At 39.1% G+C, this 21,211-nt stretch overlaps 1 protein-coding gene across 1 annotated transcript in view; it reads right to left on the bottom strand.

The window, feature by feature from the left end:
* FRYL (FRY like transcription coactivator) overlaps nucleotides 1–21,211 on the bottom strand; it is a 245,410-nt gene that overhangs the window by 76,153 nt on the left and 148,046 nt on the right. Inside the window, exons 16-26 of the mRNA XM_081097652.1 lie at nucleotides 19,656–19,742; nucleotides 16,698–16,869; nucleotides 15,830–15,962; nucleotides 13,605–13,712; nucleotides 10,938–11,175; nucleotides 9,877–10,062; nucleotides 9,313–9,399; nucleotides 6,381–6,649; nucleotides 5,393–5,588; nucleotides 4,454–4,578; nucleotides 2,925–2,982 (exon numbers count right to left, since the gene is read on the bottom strand). Coding sequence (XP_080953778.1) covers nucleotides 2,925–2,982; nucleotides 4,454–4,578; nucleotides 5,393–5,588; nucleotides 6,381–6,649; nucleotides 9,313–9,399; nucleotides 9,877–10,062; nucleotides 10,938–11,175; nucleotides 13,605–13,712; nucleotides 15,830–15,962; nucleotides 16,698–16,869; nucleotides 19,656–19,742 — 1,659 coding nt within the window. The remainder of the gene's footprint in view (nucleotides 1–2,924; nucleotides 2,983–4,453; nucleotides 4,579–5,392; nucleotides 5,589–6,380; nucleotides 6,650–9,312; nucleotides 9,400–9,876; nucleotides 10,063–10,937; nucleotides 11,176–13,604; nucleotides 13,713–15,829; nucleotides 15,963–16,697; nucleotides 16,870–19,655; nucleotides 19,743–21,211) is intronic.

The raw sequence follows: 21,211 nt of genomic DNA, 5'->3' as shown, positions 1-21,211 counted from the left end.
TCGCCTAAGGCCATTGGAAAACACATATATAATTACATATTGTTTTTTGTGATTAATCACTATGCTTTAATTATGTTCAATTTGTAACAACGAAATTGGGAGTCACCACAACATGAGGAACTGTATTAAAGAGTCGCGGCATTAGGAAGGTTGAGAACCACTGCCTTAGAGCTTTGTGGCTTATTGAAGTTCTGTTGGTTGTGTTAATACAGATTTCAAACTCTCTGGTAGCTACTGCACCAAAGAGATATGTGTAGATAGTTTGAAATTAATGAGCAAATACAATCACATGACATTTTCCACGGTGATTGATACCCCTTGTATGGGGGAGGAAAATAAAAATTCTACTGTTACTTTTAGGTGATTTACCAACCTGACTGAAGGACTGAAGCTTTTATTAAACTGTTCTCTTTGACAAAGAATCCCTAAGATACTCCCCCAAATAGGACAGCAGGGCAGGGAAAACATCACAGGAGGGACAGAAGAGTCCTCTGATTTTGGTCATGCCTACGTTTTCCATTTTAACATTGAATTTTGACACACAAAAAATAAATACAAGAACAACAGAATAAAAATGTCTTTAATCATCCTGATATGAGTAAATGTTTTGTCTGATTAGGGTTGAAGTACTCATGCTGAGAGTAACAGGTGCAACACCTCAACCTGAGTCAGCTTCTAAGGGGAACAGGTACAGCACTAGGACGGAGCTATCTCACTCCTTTCCTTGGATTATTTGATTATAATGTAATCTGTATAATACAGAGCGATTAACAACATAGTTATTAGTCTTCCACTTTTGTGTCCACACACTAGTTTTTTGCCTTTCAGAATACAGAAATATTCAAGCCAGGTTAAAAAAAATAGTATTTTAGCTCTTTATGAAGTTTCCAGCAATTCACTCATATTGACCAGGATGGCTTCTTAACAGTCTTTGAAGATTTCTGCAAAGTTTTAGTTGATTGGTTTTTATTTTGTCTCCATAGAAAGACTGTCAACCTAAAGCTCTGAAAATGTATCTTACATTCAAGGTACACCAGTGTACATATCTATTCACTTGCGATGATGACTTCTCCCCCCCCCCCGCCCCGAAATGTAATATAAATACTGTTACTTAATTTTGTTTCTGATTTCACTTCCCCCTAGTAAGTCATTCTGAAACAAAAATCGAATTACAAAACGGGAATACTGTCACTATTCTCTACAGCAAGCATGTCAAACTCACGGCCCGCGGGCCCACAACAAATATTTTTGCAGCCCAGACAATATAACGGTATGTAAGAAACAGTCTCATAAAAATTTTGTAGCTTAATTTTTACAATATCCTGTTATACATAATTATTAATAATGAACTACAACCTTCGCTAATGAATGATTACTATAATCGTGTTGCATTCATTTTCCTTACGCACTTTATGCGCAGGTGCACCATTTCTCTCCACTAATACTAGCAGCGAATATTTTAGCAGCCAATTGCCACGTCATTAGTCTTGGACTGACTTGTTTGGTGTGCGCAACAGGAAATATTTCGCTTTCGGAGAACAAGAAAAATAGGTTTATTTGCATTACGCTTATTAATTTGTGCAGTTATTCAGTGTCTGGTAAGTTAAAGAAAAAATATTAATTTTTATTAAAATGTTCTATTATTTTGTTAACAATTACTCATTTATTTCAGCCCTTTGTATTCAGCATGTCTCTATCAAAATAAACCTCCATTTCTATGAAAATTGAAGCTTTCGTTTTTTGCGGCCCCCATAAACTTAAACCTTGTTTATTTGGCCTGTGTCAGCCTTTGAGTTTGACATGCTTGCTCTGCAGGGCTGGATGCTGTTTTAAAGTCTCTAACAGAGTAGCTCTTCTCACCATCTTCCTCTCTTGTTTAAATTCCTCTGTGACTCTCCAATGTTAATAACACGGATTCTCAGTGCTTTACAGCAGACTCAACTCAGATACTTAAGAAACAGTTTCTGGGCTCCACTCTAGAAACTCTCCTTTAATAGGCCCAGAAACCTGTACTTTTAGCAGGCTCTCCCGGCACTTCTCAGATGCCAGTGTCCTGTGGGGACCACTGGTCTGCCGGATACAGCTGAACCAGGAGTCCCCCGTCTTCCTCTCTAGCATAATCAGTTCCTTTCCCCCTTATATAATGACACAAAAGAACCTACAATGGCCAGATTCTTTTATGAAGTTTGGAAATGTTGTTCCTCTGCCTAGAATGTCTTTCCCTTGCTTGTCCACTGGGGAACATACTTCAAAATTCACCTCAAAGTCTCAGTGCTTCATCCATAATGCCTTCCCTTCCTCCACAGGCAGAGCGGAAGGCTTTCTTCTCCGTAGCTGTACGGCCCCTTACCTATGGCTTTATCCCAGTGTGCAACTCACTGTTCCAATTATGGTTCACACCTGTCTGTTCCACTGGACCTATGGTTTCTATAAGTGGCTCAGATCCTGACACACATCTTTATATTTGGGGATCCAGGCCAGGGATTGGCAAAATATGACACTCAGGCCAAATTTGGCCTGTTGCTGTAAATAAAGTTTTATTGGAATATGACCACACCCACTTGTTTAGTAGTCTAGGCAGCAAAACTGAGTAGTTGCAACAGTGACAGCGTGGCCAGAAAAGCTGAAAATATTTAATATCTGGCCTTTTACAACAAAGGTTTGCCGACCCCGCTCTAGACTCCAACTGTCCTCACTTCAGCTAGAACAATTTGTTTCTGCATAAGATCTCCTGTGTGGGAAGAAAGAGGTCTGTATATTTAAAAAAAAAAAAAAAAAAAAAAAAAGAGGTTGAAAACTACAGTAGCCAATCTTTTATTTATTTACTTCTGAATTTCTAACTTTGGTGTAATGTGTAAAATACAGAAGACAAATAAGTGTTTGCCAAACAAATATTTAATAATAGAAAAAACTACCCAGTTTACCTCTGGCCTTCTTTCGAGTGCTTCTTTAATTATGGGATGCAATTCCTCTATCAGTTCCCTAGAAGAAAAATGATATACATTCTTTCAATTAATAGCTGAACAGATATAACCTGATGTGCAAATATGTAAATATTAACATATTGAGGTAAATAGACCTCAGTTAACCCTAATCCTACTGTTTAAAACACAATTTTTATTGTTTTGGTTATAAAACAAATCTGTATATTGTAGAATGTTAGAAAAGCAGAAAAAATGGTATAGAGCACTTATCTGAATTTATAGAAATAAGTACTATCAACATTTCTGTCCAATCATTTTGCAGCCCACATACATTTCACATAGTTGAAACCCTATCATATATATGATGGTATCCTTTTTTTTTCTTTACTTAGTACTAGCATAAGGACTTTTATATGCAATTAATCAATTCACAGTATTCTATTATAGGGTGATAATCATACTTTTCCTTAACATTTCATATATTACTGATGCATTAAATTTGATGTAATTTCTGTTATTATAAATACTGCCTCAGTAAACATCTTTGTATGTTAACCTTTGCCTTTATTTCTGATTATTTCCTTAGAATTAATTCTTACAAATGGAATTAATGGGTCAAATGGTATAAACTTCATGAACATGATAATTTATCTTTGCTTATGTTCTGATTTAAAATGAAAAATGTGGTTATTATAGAAGATTGGGAAAACAGAAAAAGCAGCAGAAGAAAATAAAACCCATCCACAATTTTATCATCTATAGAAACTACCATAGATAAAGTATTTGCCTCAGAACTGTTTCAATTTATGGGATTTTGTTTTTTAAGAAGCTGAGGTAATTTTTGTATCCCATTTTTTGCTACTAGCACCACTTGTCATAAAATAATCTTCCAAAATTTCCTTTTTAATGAATGCTATTCCCGCACCTCACATATTACAATTTAGTCTCTATTGTGCATATCATCTTGGAGGCAAAACATCAAATACCATCTCATATCAATGGAGGATAATCTCAAAACAATAAATCCAAAGCCTAGAAGGCAATAACAAAGCAGAACTTTGGGCAAAAAGGAAGGATTTGCTTCATTTATATAAAAAAAACCCATCAAGAATTATGTAAAATATGTGTGTCAATATTACTTTTAAAAATAATTCAATTCTCTTAAGAGGGGGAAAAACTATAGTTTTAACCAATAGAATGAGATTATAAGTTAGTAGAATCACTGTGTAAATAAATTCGGTAGGAATTTTAAGATTTAAACAGCATTTTATTTCCGGAACATTTTATACATAGTAAATATTTGATTTTCATAATCATTCTGTGAAGAAAGTAAGGTAAAAGCTTATTAACTCAATCAAAATGGGGAAGTAAAGGCTCAAATAAATCAAGTGACTTGTTAAATGTTACATGGCCAGTTAACCAGTAAAAGGACTGATAAGTGGCTCTCCTGATAAGTACTCCACTGCCCCCTCTCTCCCTGCAGCCACATTTACATTTAGTGCATGGAGAAAACATATACAGATAATTACCTAAAAGCTCCTGGGTTGGTCCTGCCAAGACCTAGAACAAGGGACTCTGTGATTTCCATGCTCTCAGAGCGCATCATTGGAACTATGTGCTTAAACAAGGATGAAGGGGATGGGATTCCAATAATCTGGAAAAAAAAAAGTATTTATAGCACCTGCTAATGATAGTACATCCAACTAAATAATTTCACATTTCAACACTATTTGGCCAAGGACAATGGATAAGTGAAGTTTCAGAATGAATAGGGCTTCAAAATTCACCTGTGGTGCACATACCTAAACGTCTACACACTTTACGCAACGATTCACTGCAAGTTCATTAACACAACTGGGCTTTGTGGGTCTCTCAGGGTCTCACCACCAGATAACAGGCTGACTCCCTCCCTCACATAGCCTGTTTTTTGTCCCAAAAATGAGTGGAACAAAATTATTTCTAAAAGAGTCATTGGTGTTGAAGTGGACACCCAAGTGTTATGTTTTCTCAATTTCCTTCAGCCACCTCGTAATATTTTTTGTCATATCATGAAGACTAGATAACTGTTCTTGTCAAGTGTCATTTATATCACTACATAATTTAGGGAAATTAAAAATATATTTAATCATTTAAATCATTCCTTTTGGATACTAAGGAGTGTGAAAACTATAGAAAATGAAAGGGAAAACAGGGATGAAAACGACTTTAAAAATATCCATTCTGATGAATTTAATGAGCATGGCCCTTTTTCCGTGAAGAAAAACTACATTTAGTTTTTTATTCCAACTAGGACTCCATAAAAGCAGTATTGGGATTTCTTGAACTCTTTTTTTTTTTTTTTTTTTTTTAATTATCAGTGCAAGTAACAAATACACTTTTTCAACCAACTTAGTTTATGGTCCTGGAAAAGAAAGTTTGACACATGACTTCTGTGGCGCCTGGTGCACGGGCAGACCTGGCAAGCTTACTTTGGAGTCGATGCTATAGCCGCTGTCGGGGGTGGATGCCAGCGTCTCAGGAGGAGAGCACCTCACGGACCCTGCAGACGGAGACGCTGACATGGACGTGGCTGCGCTGCAGCACAGAAGCAGGTAATTTCTCCACAGGCCGACGTACGAGTCACTGCTTGTGGTCATATTCACTTTCTTAGCATTGATGGGGCTACTGAAGAAAAAAACAAAAAACAAACAAACAAAAATAAAACAGATAAATAACACAACATAATTTGAAATTTTTCAAGAAAACTAATGCTAGGGGCAATGAAGGTGAGTAAAGCACGGCTACAAGTTCATTCATTCATCCACACTGTCTTAGCGTGTTAGAGAATGTTCAGAGCACCTGTGACAGCAGCAAAACAAAAACCTGAAACACCCATTACCAACGTGTTTGCTGGAGGAGATACACAATAAAGAAACAAATAAAACGTCAGGCCCTAGTTGCTTTGGCTCAGTGGATAGAGCGTCGGCCTGCGGACCAATGGGTCCCGGGTTTGATTCTGGTCAAGAGCACGTACCTTGGTTGCAGGTCCCTCCCCACCTGGACCCTGGTCAGGGTGCATGCAGGAGGCAACCAATCGATGTGTTTCTCTCACATCAATGTTTCTCTGTCTTTCCCTCTTCCTCCCACTCTCTAAAAATCAATGGAAAAATATCCTCAGGTGAGATTTAAAAAACAAAACAAAACAAAAAACAATGTCAGACGGTGCTAAGTTTAATGTCGAAAAATAGAGCAAATGGTGAGATAGAAGTGGTGGTAGAAGAGGGACGAATACTTTAAAATATGGTAACTCGGGGAGACTTAAGTAAGGTAAGGTCATAAATGTTACACAAGGTGAAAAGAGTCCATCATCATTAAAACAAACAAAAAAACAAAACACCCAATACACAATACCTGAGAATCTACAGAGGTACATAATTAGTATAAATACACAGAAATACCAAAAACATATACACTTACTTTATATCAACCTGCGGGGACAACAACTGAAGTCTTGTGTATGCAAACATCCAAGCATAGCTCACAGCTGCAGGGCAGTGCTTGGGAAGGTTTTCTTGCTTCAAAAAACTGGAGAGGCTTATAATCCATGGGTCTTGGCCTTGGGTCACGTGTGCAAATATCCATATGTGTGACGGGCTAATCACGTCAAACTGGTGACTGATAGGAGAAGAATTCCATTCTGCTAATGTCTGTAAATCTATCGAGCTGGGGCAATACAGCAAAGTAGTCTAGGGAGACAGAAAACGTTGATTACTGTACACTTCATGACTGAAGTTCTGCCACAGGAACTGCTTTCAACTACAAGTGGCCTGCTGCGAGTTTCAAGAACAGAGGTCCTAATGCAGGTTAATATGAGCTCCAAGATGGGCGTAAGAGAGTAGTGAATTTCCGAAATTGGACTTAAGGGTTTGTGCGCATGTGCCTACATGTGTTTTTCTGGAGAGAGATTCCATAGATTTCATTATTCTCGAAAGAATCTATAAAACCAAAAGGCTGAGGACCACTACTTACGTAATTCATTTATGACTATGCAATTTTTGTGGGCGCACTGCAGCAGCTAGAGAGCCCCAAAACAAACTGTTAACTTTCATGTGGATGTGCTCTACAGATTAAGTGGAACAGACTGGAAAATGGGCTCCTTTCTAGAGGTGTATATCCTATCTAATAAAAGAGTAATATGCAAATTGACCATCACTCCAACACAAAGATGGCTGCCTCCATGTGAACACAAAATGGCGGCCACAAGATGGCTGGCAGGGGAGGGCAGTTGTGGGTGACCAGGCAGGCAGGAGAAGGGAGTTGAGGGGAACCAGGCCGGCAGGAGAGGGCAGTTGAGGGGAACCAGGCCGGCAGGAGAGGGCAGTTGAGGGGAACCAGGCCTGCAGGAGAGGGCAGTTGAGGGGAACCAGGCCTGCAGGTGAGGGCAGTTGAGGGGAACCAGGCCGGCAGGAGAGGGCAGTTGAGGGGAACCAGGCCGGCAGGAGAGGGCAGTTGAGGGGAACCAGGCCTGCAGGAGAGGGCAGTTGAGGGGAACCAGGCCTGCAGGGGAGGGCAGTTGAGGGGAACCAGGCCGGCAGGAGAGGGCAGTTGAGGGGAACCAGGCCTGCAGGGGAGGGAAGTTGGGGGGGACCAGGCCTGCAGGGGAGGGCAGTTGAGGGGAACCAGGCCTGCAGGGGAGGGCAGTTTGGGGGGACCAGGCCTGCAGGGGAGGGAAGTTGGGGGTGACTGGGCCGGCAAGGGAGGGCAGTTGGGGGGAACCAAGCCTGCAGGGGAGGGAAGTTGGGGGGGACCAGGCCTGCAGGGGAGGGAAGTTGGGAGGGGGGGGCCAGGCCTGCAGGGGAGGGCAGTTAGGGGTGACTGGGCCAGCAAGGGAGGGCAGTTGGGGGGAACCAGGCCTGCAGGGGAGGGCAGTTAGGGGGTGATCAGGCTGGCAGGCAGGCGAGCGTTTGGGAGCCAGCAGTCCCGGATTGTGAGAGGGATCTCCGACTGCCCGTTTAGGCCTGATCCCACCGGGGTCCCAGATTGGAGAGGGTGCAGGCTGGGCTGAGGGACAGCCCCCCCCGCCCCGACATGAATTTCGTGCACCGGGCCTCTAGTTCATAAATATTTGCTCAGTAATATTCTGGGATCTTATACTGAAGAGAAAGATTTACCTTCAGAACAAATTATACATCATTCAAACAAAAATGGAACCTTAAGCTGAACAGAGACTCAATTTACTCCATCATTCAACTGATATTTATAAAGCACCCACTAAGAGCCAGGCACTGCGTTAGGCACTAAAATAGAGCCATCCACTACTCTTTTTGTCAGCATAATTCAGGTTAATCATCTGAAACAGAATTCTTGAAACTGTACAGATTTATAACCATCTCTTATATTTATGAAGTTTTCTTATTATCTCCCTTGGTTACACATAATCTGTGAGTTGTAAAAACCAAGTGTTACGCAGAAAGCACATAAACCTCTGGTCGGTTCATGCATTCCAAAACAGGAATAAAAAGAATGTCAGCTAGTAAAGTCTGATACTCTTACATCAATCTTGAAATCTTAATATATGACTTTTTTTAAAAAATTCAAACTCAACTAAGCAAGTTTGCACATGTTTTCTTAGTAATGTAAAAAATACAGTTTTTTCTTCATTTTAATGAGTCAAATTACATTATGACTAGCATAAAATACTACATTGCATTTAAACTTATGTGCCAAAGTAAACAAATACATTTATTGAAGATAGAGTGCAATATTTTGCTACAAATTTCAACAAAATTTTCCATAGTAATTTAACCAGTATATATATAAAAAATATTATATACTATAATAAATAGCAAAAAAAAAAAAAATAGTTAACAGTAACATTAGATTTAAGAGGAACTTCTTAGATCAAAAAGACTGGAATTTTACAAAGATAAAATATTTTTATTGCCATGGGGAAGTATACTAACCATAGAAATAAACCGCTGCAACTTTTTTTTTTATTGTGTGCCACTTTTTAAAAAGTATTTTTAATTTTTAAAGTACAGTTTTCAAAAATACTTTCTAATGCAGCGGTTCTCAACCTGTGGGTCGCGACCCCTTTGGCGGTCGAACGACCCTTTCACAGGGGTTGCCTAAGACCATCCTGCATATCAGATATTTCCATTACGATTCATAACAGTAGCAACATTACAGTTATGAAGTAGCAACGAAAATAATTTTATGGTTGGGTCACAACATGAGGAACTGTATTTAACGGGTCAGAAGGTTGAGAACCACTGGTCTAATGCATTACATTTGTAAAGAAAATTCATGTATATATGTGACTTAGGTTCTAAAACAAGACTGAACGGCATTCATTCATTACAATCACTGCACTGCAGTACATTACAGTTACAGAAATCACTACAGTTACCTGATCGGCCCCCGTGAGATGTATGAAGCTCTCAAGAATGGATGGGCTCAGCCTGTCCATCACATCTATGGCTAATTCATCATCGCCCTATAAAAAAGACAACATATGTCTAAAACAATTTAAATAAGTTTTTATTGATTTCAGAGAGAGGAAGGGAGAGGGAGAGGGAGGTAGAAGCATCGATAAGAGAGAAACATCAATCAGCTGCCTCCTGCACGCCCCCTCCTGGGGATGGAACAGGAAACCTGGGCATGTGCCCTGATCAGAAATCGAACCATAACCTGCTGGTTCATGGGACGATGCTCAACCAACTGAGCCATACCGGCTGGGAGAAATTTAAGAATGTTTAAGAAAAGTAGCCAAATTTAAATAAATATTCACATTCACTTTAGCACTACTGGTTACAAATGGAACTGATGTGGGTTAGTTAAGACCCCGTCAAAAAGACTTTGTTATGGAGTAAGTTATACTTGCATGATAGCAACAGAAATGTAATAAAGATGGACAGCAGGATAGTTTTTTAGCATTTTCATTAGGGAAGTAAATGAAGTATCTAAATCTTACCTTGGGTATTTCCAAAAGTGCAAATAAAGCCCGTATTTCTCTAAGGACACTGACGGCCAATCTCCTCGTGGCAGGCCGGCTGCTACAGAGAATGACGAGAGCAAACCCTTCGACCACATGGAATACACTGGGATACGGGCTCCTTTCCAGAGGAGGGGGGTGGGAAGCGCCATTAGCTAGACCATGCTTCAAAAAGAGACAGAAGTTAAAAAATGAAGCTTCAAAATGCATTTATAGACATTCTAGTAAAACAACTAAGAGTAAAGTGCATCATAGAAATTAAGGCTACAAGCCTGTCTCAGCTCCAGCAATTTCAATAATCCTGAATTGATAAACATGTAATAGAGTACATGGTGGAGGAAGAAGCACTGACTGGTCACTGGCAGTCTAAACAAGCATTCTGTATCTCACCTCTATCATTCAGTGGCTACTCTGTCACCTTGGAGCTGACACTATTAGTCACTCTTGGGCTGACATTTCTACGTGGAGTGTGAGGGGACTGGATTGTATCCTTTGTACTCAGAGCCGAGGCGCAGCAGCGGTTATCACCTGGGAACTTGTTAGAAATGGATTCTCAGGCCCCTGGTGATTTATATGCTCATTAAAGGCTGGGAAGCTGGGTTGGCTTATGATCCAGTTCTAAAATTCCAAGGTTCTACGACTTACACATTATCATAAATCAGTAATTTGGGCACCTTTCATGGTTAAGAAGGACACAAACTGTATATGAGAAATAGGGACTGGTGCCAAGGACAAAACAATCAAATAACTCAAATGAAAGGCGACCCACGTTTTTTATTGTACCAGCTTTAAATATACTGGAAGCAACCTAAATCTGAACTAGAATCGCCTCTACTACCTACGTTCATACAAAACTCACTGTTATCAAAGGAAGAAGGTTAGACACGAAAGATGATATACTTAAGGTATGAACTACAGGAAAACTCAGTTTCATGGATCATAAACACTTTGAAAATGAATAAAATGAATAAAGCATTTAGGGTTTGATACATGAACGCCACTGATCACATTCCAAGGGACCACACAAAAGAACACGATACCTGTGAGTCCTGGTTTTTGTTATGCATTTGGGTTGCCTGTTTCCACTGGTTTATTAATTGTACCAACATCTTTACAGCATTATCAAGAAGTGTGGGATGGACGTCAGTCACTTCACGGACAACGAAATAGACAAATCCTGAAAGCACGTCCTCCCGCCAATCTGGAAAATCGAGCACGAGAGCCTGCAGGGTATTGAACGCCAGAGCGCGCAGCTCTTCATCCATGTGAACCGTGAGCCTGCGGGAACACAGGTCCGTCAGCAAACCCCCAACCTTCCAAGTAGTTTTATCACCTGCATCTTAAAACTAAGAGCTTGGTAAACGTGGCCTCTTTACTGGTTTGCACCAAGTATGAAGACAGAAACCAACGTTCACTTTTTGTGTTATATCCATTCCTATGCTAGTCTATAGTCACTTGTTTAAATTCACATATCAACCTACTAATACTAGTTGGTATTTTTACTGTAACTCAGAATAATGTTGATCATAATGCAAATGCCATACTTAGGAAAGTACAGATTGCCATATCAGCATTATATTTAAAAATCCTTTAATTCTTAAAATACAATGTTATCCTCTAATCAATCAATAATTAAATGCAATCATATAATGTCTTAGCGCCATCTCGCATTTATTCAGTCCTTTACTATCACTGGGAAGAACATGATTTACCTCTATCATTCCTTTCATGCTGCTGAGGTTATTGTTAAATATAAGATGGCTAGTTGTAAGAAAGGAAATAGAACAAAAAAAGACGGAATCAATTTAACAGAAATATTTCTTGAAGGTGAGAATGAGCATACATTTAGTAGTAACCTCATAAGTGTAGTATACCTGGAAAAATAAAACATTTTCAAACTAACACCTAAAGACAGTGTTAAGGCTAAAGAAATTAGAGGAGAGGCTATATAAAATTGCCTTTTAAAGACTCGAAACCATATGGGGACATGAACATGATGAAATTCAAGGGTTATAACAGAACATAAAGAGAATGATTAGAAAAACACACACAGAAAAGATGGCTGCAGTACATATCATCATATGAGTATGTTTCTGATTTGGGCCTGAGGAGGATTGTTTAGAGACTAACCATCAAGACAAAGGCATCAGAGTTAGAAACAGCTTGAATGAAAAAGAAAAGCAGGTGACATTTAAAAATATGCCCCAATGACATGCTTGGGAAGCGGGATGCTAGCGTTACCCTCAGTGACACAGGAGGAAAGCTGGGTGGTTTCGGTGAACGGAGGGAACAGCCTTCACCCTGCTGAACCAGGCCTGGCCTTCACTAAGCCAGCCCTCAGTGACAATGAGGCTGAAGAGGAAATGCACCATAGCGAGACCGACATGGGAGTCAGCCCAGGACAGCAGCAGTGGCGGCAGCTCATCAGAAGTGTCACACAGGGCCAACTTAAGGGTCTCGAGCCCGGAGTTGTGTCTGATAGTGGCACCCAGGGAGGTAACTGTGGGAGAGGAGAGTGACTGACTATATGATGCCGACTTTAAAGGTTATTTCAACATCCCTTAATCCACGAATGTGTACATGCCATCTGACACCTACCTCAGTGACTCAGGGTATAGATGCATGAGGAGAACAGCAATGCGGACTGGCTAATTTAAGGCAGGGGACGTCATGCACTTGCCTGGGAGCCAGCATACAGGCCTACACATTTACCATGCATCTTTGACTTGTTGGACTGCTTGCTTCATTTATAAGTACACAAGATCTGGACATCACAATTGCAAATAAGAGGAATAGGGGAGAAAATAGACCAGATCCTAGAAGCTTTCTTTCTGCTGAAGTAAATTAATAAGTAAGTAAACGTCATAGGGGAAAGAAGCAAAGGAAACAGAAAAGCAAACTGTCATTCATTGTTCAGACATTTGCTCCTGCACTAGATGCCGCATCGCTGCCGATTAGAGATGCACTTTCATTCCGGTGGGCGCCCACTGGGACACTCAGCTCTCTCTTTACAGACTGGCTTCAGCTGCTTCTGAACTACGAAGGCAGAGACAAGTGGTTGTGACAGAGATCACAAGATCTGCAAACCCTAAAAGATTCACGATCGAACCCCTCATCTAGGGAATTCTTAACTACATCAACAAAGCAGGTTTTCAACCGGCCACCACCTCAACTTAGAATTAGTTCTGAAAGCTAATATTTAAGTTTGGCTCACGTTATTTGCTTATTTTTTTGGATCTATGCCATGCTAACAGAGCAAAGGGAAAACAAAACTTCAACCCTGTGGGCAATGCAATAGAAGAAACCAGTGAAAATGAGACTCGGCCACCACCCTGGGTGCCAAAGAAATGGTGGTAGGAGTTAACAAAAAACTAATAGCCTAATCCGTATCATCATACACAGAAAACACCCATGTTAAGGGATAACGTGTTTTATAAATCCCAGGAAATACTGCCAGATAGAAAGTGAGGGAGTTGAAAAATGGGCTTTGTAAGGGAATATAAAAGAACTTTAAAAGTTAAACACGAATGGGGAGAACATGTTTAACAAAACATGAAAGACAAAATGGGAGTTTAGAAAGTAAATCAAACGAAGGATTAAATGTCTATATCATTAGCTTTTAGTGATAATAGTAACAGGGCTGGTTTGAGATTTAAAGGGATCAAAAGAGATACAAGTCAGCATAGCAAATAGTGACTCTCCTTTACCTTGCTAACAGCTCGATGAGGTCAGTTCTGCTCATACCGTCAGGAATCAATCTTGGAATAGCAGCAATACAAGTTCTAAACAAATCAATTTTGGGTTTTCTTTCCCCCCTGAAAAATATGTCACAACAGGACTTAAGTATATTACATATGCTGGGAAATGGAAGCAGAGTTGAAACAGGAGCCCACCCCAGAAAGTTTAATATAAAAAAGAGCACACACACATTCAGTAAATAATTATTAGTTTATAAATGAACAGAAGAATACAGAGATAATTCTATGAAAAACACAGTAAACAGAGAAGGTTTTCAGTAATTGTAAAACAAGCAAAGGAATGATTCAGTTTAAATAATGAATATACATTACACTGTTTTTAATATAATTATTTCAAATTAATAAATTTTAAATATAATTTAACTAATATTAAATCTTTAGTAAATAACTATCATACAATAATACTGATATTAAATAATCAGACATTGGTTATGTGGGAGCCTACGAAATTAACAAAAATTTTTTATTTAATATACTTTACTAACAAGGTTCTTAGAAAACAGACTTTCTCATATACCACTGTTGCTATGGTTTGTTCTTGTCTTTTTACTTCAGCGCGCGCGCGCACACACACACACACACACACACACACTTCAAATTTTTATGTAATAAAATGTGTTCATTTTTGAAATTCATCTGGTTCCTTCAGAGGCTTGATTAATTTAAATCTACTGTATTTACTTCTAGTTACTCAATGATTGTATTTATTTTAAATATCTAACATCTTAATATACTGGTTTTTATTTTGGTCTGTATTTCAAGGTGAGGCTTTTAGTTAACTTATCCAAATAGCTCTTCAGTTGGCCTAGAAAATAATTCTTATGTATAAAGGAATTTGGATGATTTAAATATTTTAGGCTCATATTTGTTATAGTGGCAATGGATTTGCTATCGGCTTTTAGAGTTTTTATATAGTCAGTTGTCTCTTTCCATGGTTCCAATATGCATGAGCTCTGGGAACCACAATTTAGTTAAATACCACCAGTCCCAGCATGGTTCAGTCTTCAGTTCCCACATGTTAACTGTAAGTAATTGCATAAAAAAGTTCCCCTGTTAGCTTTTCAGTCCACCGATCATGACGTACTTAACAGATGAGCACCTTAATCAGTGACAAATCACGTCACTTTTTTCAAATTCTATCATAATTAGTCACTGCCCGTCTGTTACTTGGTTCACACACAGACAGCAAAGTGTGTAGCTGTGCTGCTTACTTGTCTCCAGTGATAAATTCAGGTGGCATTTCACAACAATGAATACTCAAAAGAGGAAACTCGCCAACAAAGATTAAAGTGGAGCAAAGGAAGGAAAGGTACTGTTGTCAGAGGCGAACACTGGTGGAGTCACAGAAGGAACGGCTGACGGGGGGATGCTGCCATCATGGGGGGCTCGACATACGCAGCCAGAGGAGCTTGAGGAGGGCAAACGTATCGACAGAAATGAGGAGAGTGGTTGTGATGAAATAACGCAGGAAAAACTTCACGTCAGAGAAATTCTGAGATATTATTACACACTAGTGTATAACTATATATGAATTAAATTGAGAGACCCAACTTCCAATTTGGTCATCTAAGACCTGGAATGCAGATATTACTATCTGAAAAATGCTGTTCCTTATACAGAATATGTAGATATATCTTAGCCAATGAAGGAAGTTATTGCCATGAACTATATTCTCTTGAGGAGGAAATTCCTAATCAGGAAAAAAGATGCTGGGATGATAAGCAGTGGTGACAAGACTAGAGTGGGATGGGCAGGGATGAAGTACTGTCTCAAAAAAACTACTCATACATTCTTCCTCTCTGTACCCCTGGTTCCCAGGAGGTTTTCGGGTTTTCTTTTTTGTTTATCAGGGCCCTGGAAATAAGAGCATTGGTCTGACTTAATCCACCAATGAGTCCGCACACATCTGGGGCAACGAGGATTTACCTATCACTCACAGAATGAGAGCAGAGCTTTGTCACTGACAAGCTAGACCGAGAATCCAGGACACCTTCCGCTATCTATACTAAAGGACAGAACCTGGCACGTGGCAGGAACCGCCGTGTTAACAACCACAGCAGATGGCAATACAGAACTCCGGGAGAGAAAGGAACAAGACAAGTAAGCACGAATCAACCATCTATACTCCTTACAAAAACTGAAACAGCAATGAAAAGAATTAATTTACTACGTACGTAATCATCTCTTCAGGCTCCTTATTAGACATCTGCACACTAGTCATGCACATTGGCCTCCCAACTTCTTTGTCCAAATGCCTGAGAATGCTATCTAATGCTTTTCTCACTTGAGGATAGTAAATTGACATTCCTGGAGAGGAAAAAAACCCTCAGTTATAAAATGTTAGAAATTAAATAAGGAATAGTTACAATTCCTTTTCTGTAAAAATAAAAGTCCCTTAATTAGAGCAGACTGACAGCTGTCGGGAGGTGGGATTTGTGTGCAGGGATTGAGCAAAAAAGGAAATAAAAAGAGATAAAAAACTCACGGACACAGACAACAGTGTGGTGATTGCTGGGGGAAGGGAGGGTTTGGGAGGTGGAGGAGAATATAGGGGGATAAATGGTGATGGACGGAGACAAGACTTGGGGTGGTGAACACACAGTACAGTGTTCAGATGATGTGTTGTAGAATTGTGCACCTGAAACCTGTATAATTTTGTTAACCAGTGTCACCCCAACAAATTCAATTAAAAAAAAAAAGACATTAGCTTATCAATGTTGCAAAAGAAGGCATTTTGACTGTGATATACTCCTCTCCCTGATGATTGGCTTTAGTATATGTAAAAATTATGCACAGAACTAAAATTTGAAGGAAGAATGAAATGCAGTAAATAATGTCACGTAAGAAAATAAAGCTTTAAACAGAAGACTTTTAACCTAACAACTTATAGATATAAAAAATTTATTCATTTTTTTAAATCACTCCATGTATTGGAATAACCATAATAGGTAAACATATATGTTTTAGATTCGATCTAAACTTCTACAGAAGCACATTAAACTGTATCAACAAGCTGTTCTATTTATTTGAGGTAACACTAACCTATGACTTTCGCTTCTTCATCGGTCAAGGTTTTATTGAGAAAAATTTTCTTCACACGAAGCGTGTTTCCTGAAGGAAGAATAATTCCTGTTGTTGGCATTGGTGGCTCTCCATCCTTCTGCTGCAAGCTGTCCGCTATCACCAGGAAGACTCGGAGGCCTATGTTCATTCTCTGCGGAGAGAAAGTTTTCAAAAGTAAAGCAGACTTTCAGCCGATATTTTTCTCATATTAAAAATATCTCATCAAATAATACTGGGGTGCAGGAAAACTCAGCTTTCTGCTCAACATTTTTTAACCAATCCAGGCACTGAAGTGTGCTTTAATGTCAAATTCCAGATGCCACCCACTCACTTCAGAGGTCAACTGGCTCTCCTCTTTCACTATAAAGCTTATTTCAAACCTTTTCCATCTGTCCTCAACTCTCCTCCTCCTCTTCTCCCTCTCCCTCTCCTGCTTCACAGAAGGAAAAAACCAACCTTCTTTAAACTCTCACTACAACACACACCAGTGCACTTATATCTGCACTTCTTCCTCTCCTTTGCTCTTATTTGAGTTGAGGGGGGGCTGGTCTTTTTAGCTTTAGAATGCTATCTGATCTTAACATTTTTGGGAAATTATACTATTGATTATCTCTTTTCTTGCACATTCAACATTTCCCTTTCAACTGAATATACTGCATTTCTGTTAACCGTACTCAATTATCTTTTTTAAAAATATATATTTTATTGATTTTTTACAGAGAGGAAGGGAGAGGGATAGAGAGTTAGAAACATTGATGAGAGAGAAACATTGATCAGCTGCCTCCTGCACACCCCCCACTGGGGATGTGCCCACAACCAAGGTACATGCCCTTGACTGGAATCGAACCTGGGACCCTTCAGTCCACAGGCTGACGCTCTATCCACTGAGCCAAACCGGTTAGGGCTGTACTCAATTATCTTAATAAGCCCTCTGAGAATACTTCACTGAAGCAACTCGCAATGGTTAATGACCATATTGTTCACAACAGGGGGCACTTTGCCTGCATCCTGTGACTTTAGCAGCACGGGACAGTGTTCTTTCCTGAAACATTTCCGCCCTCGGTACACCTGTGCCACTGCTGGCTGTGTTCCCTGTGCTGCATTTCAGGCTGAGCCTCCTTTATCGGATATTAAATATTAGAACGCCTTCTCCTACCATCATGTTCTCTCTCCCAAAGCCATTGCATGTGTTTACAGGACTTTAATTACCTACCTGATGTCAAAAAGACGTCTCAGATTTAACATGTTCAAACCAAATGCACTTTCCCCCACAAATCGATCCTCCCAGTGTTTCTTGCCTCGGTAAATGACCTCCCTATCTGCACCTCGCTGTCTCAGCCCAAGCTGCCGTTATCTCTGACCTGCACCAGTGGTCTCTACAGCAGGCACGTGCATCCCAGTGGGCCTGCAAGACAGCTCACTGGAATCCAGGGAGGAAGGAAAACTTCTATTAAAACATCTTTTGTTATCTAAGTAAGATTTGAGTTTAAGCTATATGACAGCACTGGTGCCTTCCCTTAGGCTACTAGTAAACATCAGAGGTCAGGTCACATAGCCATACAAGACACCTGGAAGGAAGTGGGAACGTCCGCAATGCCCCGGGTCCACAGAACTGCCCTCATTTACCCATTCTTTCAGAGTACTGCAATTTGCAGGTATTTGATTAAATGAATAGATGGATACTTTTACCTGGTTTTACTTAAACTAGTTCTCACAAACTTAAAATGATTCCTGAAAGGAAAATGTGGATTGAAGATAATCCTAATAAAGTAAGCCTAAATGAACAACAACAATAAAACAGCAAACTGACACTTTTTCTACTCCTTTTTCCACACTGGGCTCAGTCTCATCGATGTTTCTATCTCTCAGTACCTCTCTCTTCCTCTCTCTCAAAGAACAAAAACAAAAATACACACAACACAAAATAAAAACAACAACAAAAAAACAAAAAACAACAACAGAACTGACACTTTTTCTACTCCTAGTGTTAGAACTTCAGTGAGGAGAAACTTATTTTTAGAAATAAATTTGTTCTATGGAGGAAATACTTTTGAAAATGGATGTTTAAGAGAATGCCTTTCATTATGTGATTTTTGTTGCTGGAAACCACATGGAGTATATAAAACACTCACATATGCTCACTTAAAAACCCCAGAAGTAAATATTACCCTATCTTAAAAATACCATAAGCTGAAAGCTTCAATAACTTTCTATCCTATTTGTTAATTACATAAATATATATCTCAGGATTTGATTATGAGGAGAACCAGCGCAGTAATTTAAAAGACATAATAGATAGCACCTATAGTCTTTTTACATTCTCAAATGTTATTAGATTCTGATAAGCAATACGTTCATAAAACATTTAAAAACAATCTGAAAATTGAATGTCTACAGAGTGAATTAGAATTTACTAGTAAAAAACAGGGCCACAGAAGTAGAATAACGTTGTTTTTTTTCTTTTAAAAAATTATGATTATAAGCTCCATCTGGGGAAAAGGATTTTTGTCTGTTTTGTCTCTTATATCTAAAATAGTCCCTGAGACACAATTTAGGTGCTCAATAAATGATGAATGAATGATATTTATTAAAGACCCTGTTGTTCATATTATTTATATTTATATTATTTCTACAAGAAACATGAGCTCACGTCACAACTTCTAGAATCCAGCTGAGCTGGCTAACCTGAAAAACTTCCTCTCTGGATTATTTTGCACCATGCTTAACACTAGTCTTAAATCGTTCAGTTAGCTATCGGAAAGGTTATACCACTTGTCCCAGATCACACCTGTAGTAAGAAGTAGAACTTCTAACTATGGGTTTGAGCCTAATAGTCGGATTCAGAAACAGTGTTCTAAAACAAAACAAACAAACAAAAAAACACTAAAAAAGAAAAAGTTGAGAATAATGTATTACTCTATAATTTATTTATTTTACCTCTGGATTAATGGTGAAAGTTTTAGTAGACTTTCCAACACTGAGAAGATCAAATATTATTTCTTTCATTGCAAAATCCAAACGTTCCTAGAAAAAAACACACACAACGAATAAATCCTTCTAACTTGCTACAACTATATGTTAGGTATAATGCTAAGAATTATATATATATAATGGCAATGACACAGATCTATGCTCACAAGAAATTCATAAATCTAGTTGTATACAGAAAAATACTTATGAATTATAGTTTAATGACTATAACACCTGGAACCAATGTAATGCTGAATGTCAACTGTAATTGAAAAAAATTTTTAAATAATAAAAAAATTATAGATATTTATCAAATGATTTAATACCCAAAGCAATGGGTAAAGTTTTAAGTATTCATTCACCAAAATCATATCCAAAATCTAAGTGAAGTTATTCTCTTAGATGAAAGTGTGTCCCGCATTATCCATGCAGCTGGCCTAGCGAGAGATCCGATGGGACAGAAGAACAGGGTTCCAGGAAGGAAATCTCCAAGGAAAAAGTTAACCAGGAAGATTAACTGATGTTTGAGAGAGTTTTATAGTTCTGGTGGAGTGTTGGTGTGAAGCGATTAATCCAAGGGAACTAGGGCGGGGAAAAGGAGGAGGAAAAGGATACAACCTAATGGCAATTTTTTCTGAATACTAGAGCTAAAGCACCATTTGCTTTCATTTACCTTATCGGCAGATTTATACTTATTTAATTACCATCAGTTCTGTGCTCTAGCAAATAGAAATGTACTCATTTTATTTAAATATTCCTTATTTATTTACTATCAAAATAACTACATTTTGGACCATCTAAATTGTAAGATTTTTAGTTCAAAGAGAATGCAATGAACATTCTGGAATCAAACGTTTTGCTACATTGAGGAGGTAAGCCTACCTATGCTTCTGCAGGGCTGATGTGATTGAAACCTTCAATGTGATCACTCAGCACCCAGTCAATCCCCTAAGAACAAACCTTCCTGTACGGCAGAGCCTGGAGAGCTAAAATGGTATTTGCCAGGATGCCTGGTAACAGTGGGCTTTAGAACATGGCTTAGACCCTGCCAAGCGGTGCCCTCATGCAAGCCTTTGGGAACTGGAGGTCGGGGGGGGGGGCGGGGGGGGAGGAACCCGCTTTACTGGTGGGAACATGGCAGCAGCATGGGTCTAAGACATCTGTGGTGATTTCCTAATTTGGCAACTTTTTGATTGTGGTGGAGGCAGCAGCCTCCTTGTTAGCAATTCTGTAGTTTCCTCTTAATCATTCAGACTATGAGTGTTTCTGTGAACTATTTATATTCCTTAAAAAATCCCTTTCGGTTCAACTAGCTACAGTGGATTCTAGTATCTATACCTAAGGACCTACGTTAACACAAATTACGAAAACAATTTTCAAGAAAAAAAAACAAAAAAACCCACACACAACCTTTCGAGCTACTCCAGAGGTAATTAGTAAAAGCACAAGGGTAGGATCATACACCTTCTTGAGCCCCCTCCCCCCCCCCCCCCCGAACTACAGTGCTTCTTCCACCTGTGGCT

Source organism: Myotis nattereri (genome assembly GCF_964212035.1).
Source record: "Myotis nattereri genome assembly, chromosome: 1".
NCBI lineage: Eukaryota > Metazoa > Chordata > Mammalia > Chiroptera > Vespertilionidae > Myotis > Myotis nattereri.
The sequence above is the reverse complement of the archived record's forward strand: the minus strand, read 5'-3'. Positions and strand labels throughout refer to the sequence as shown.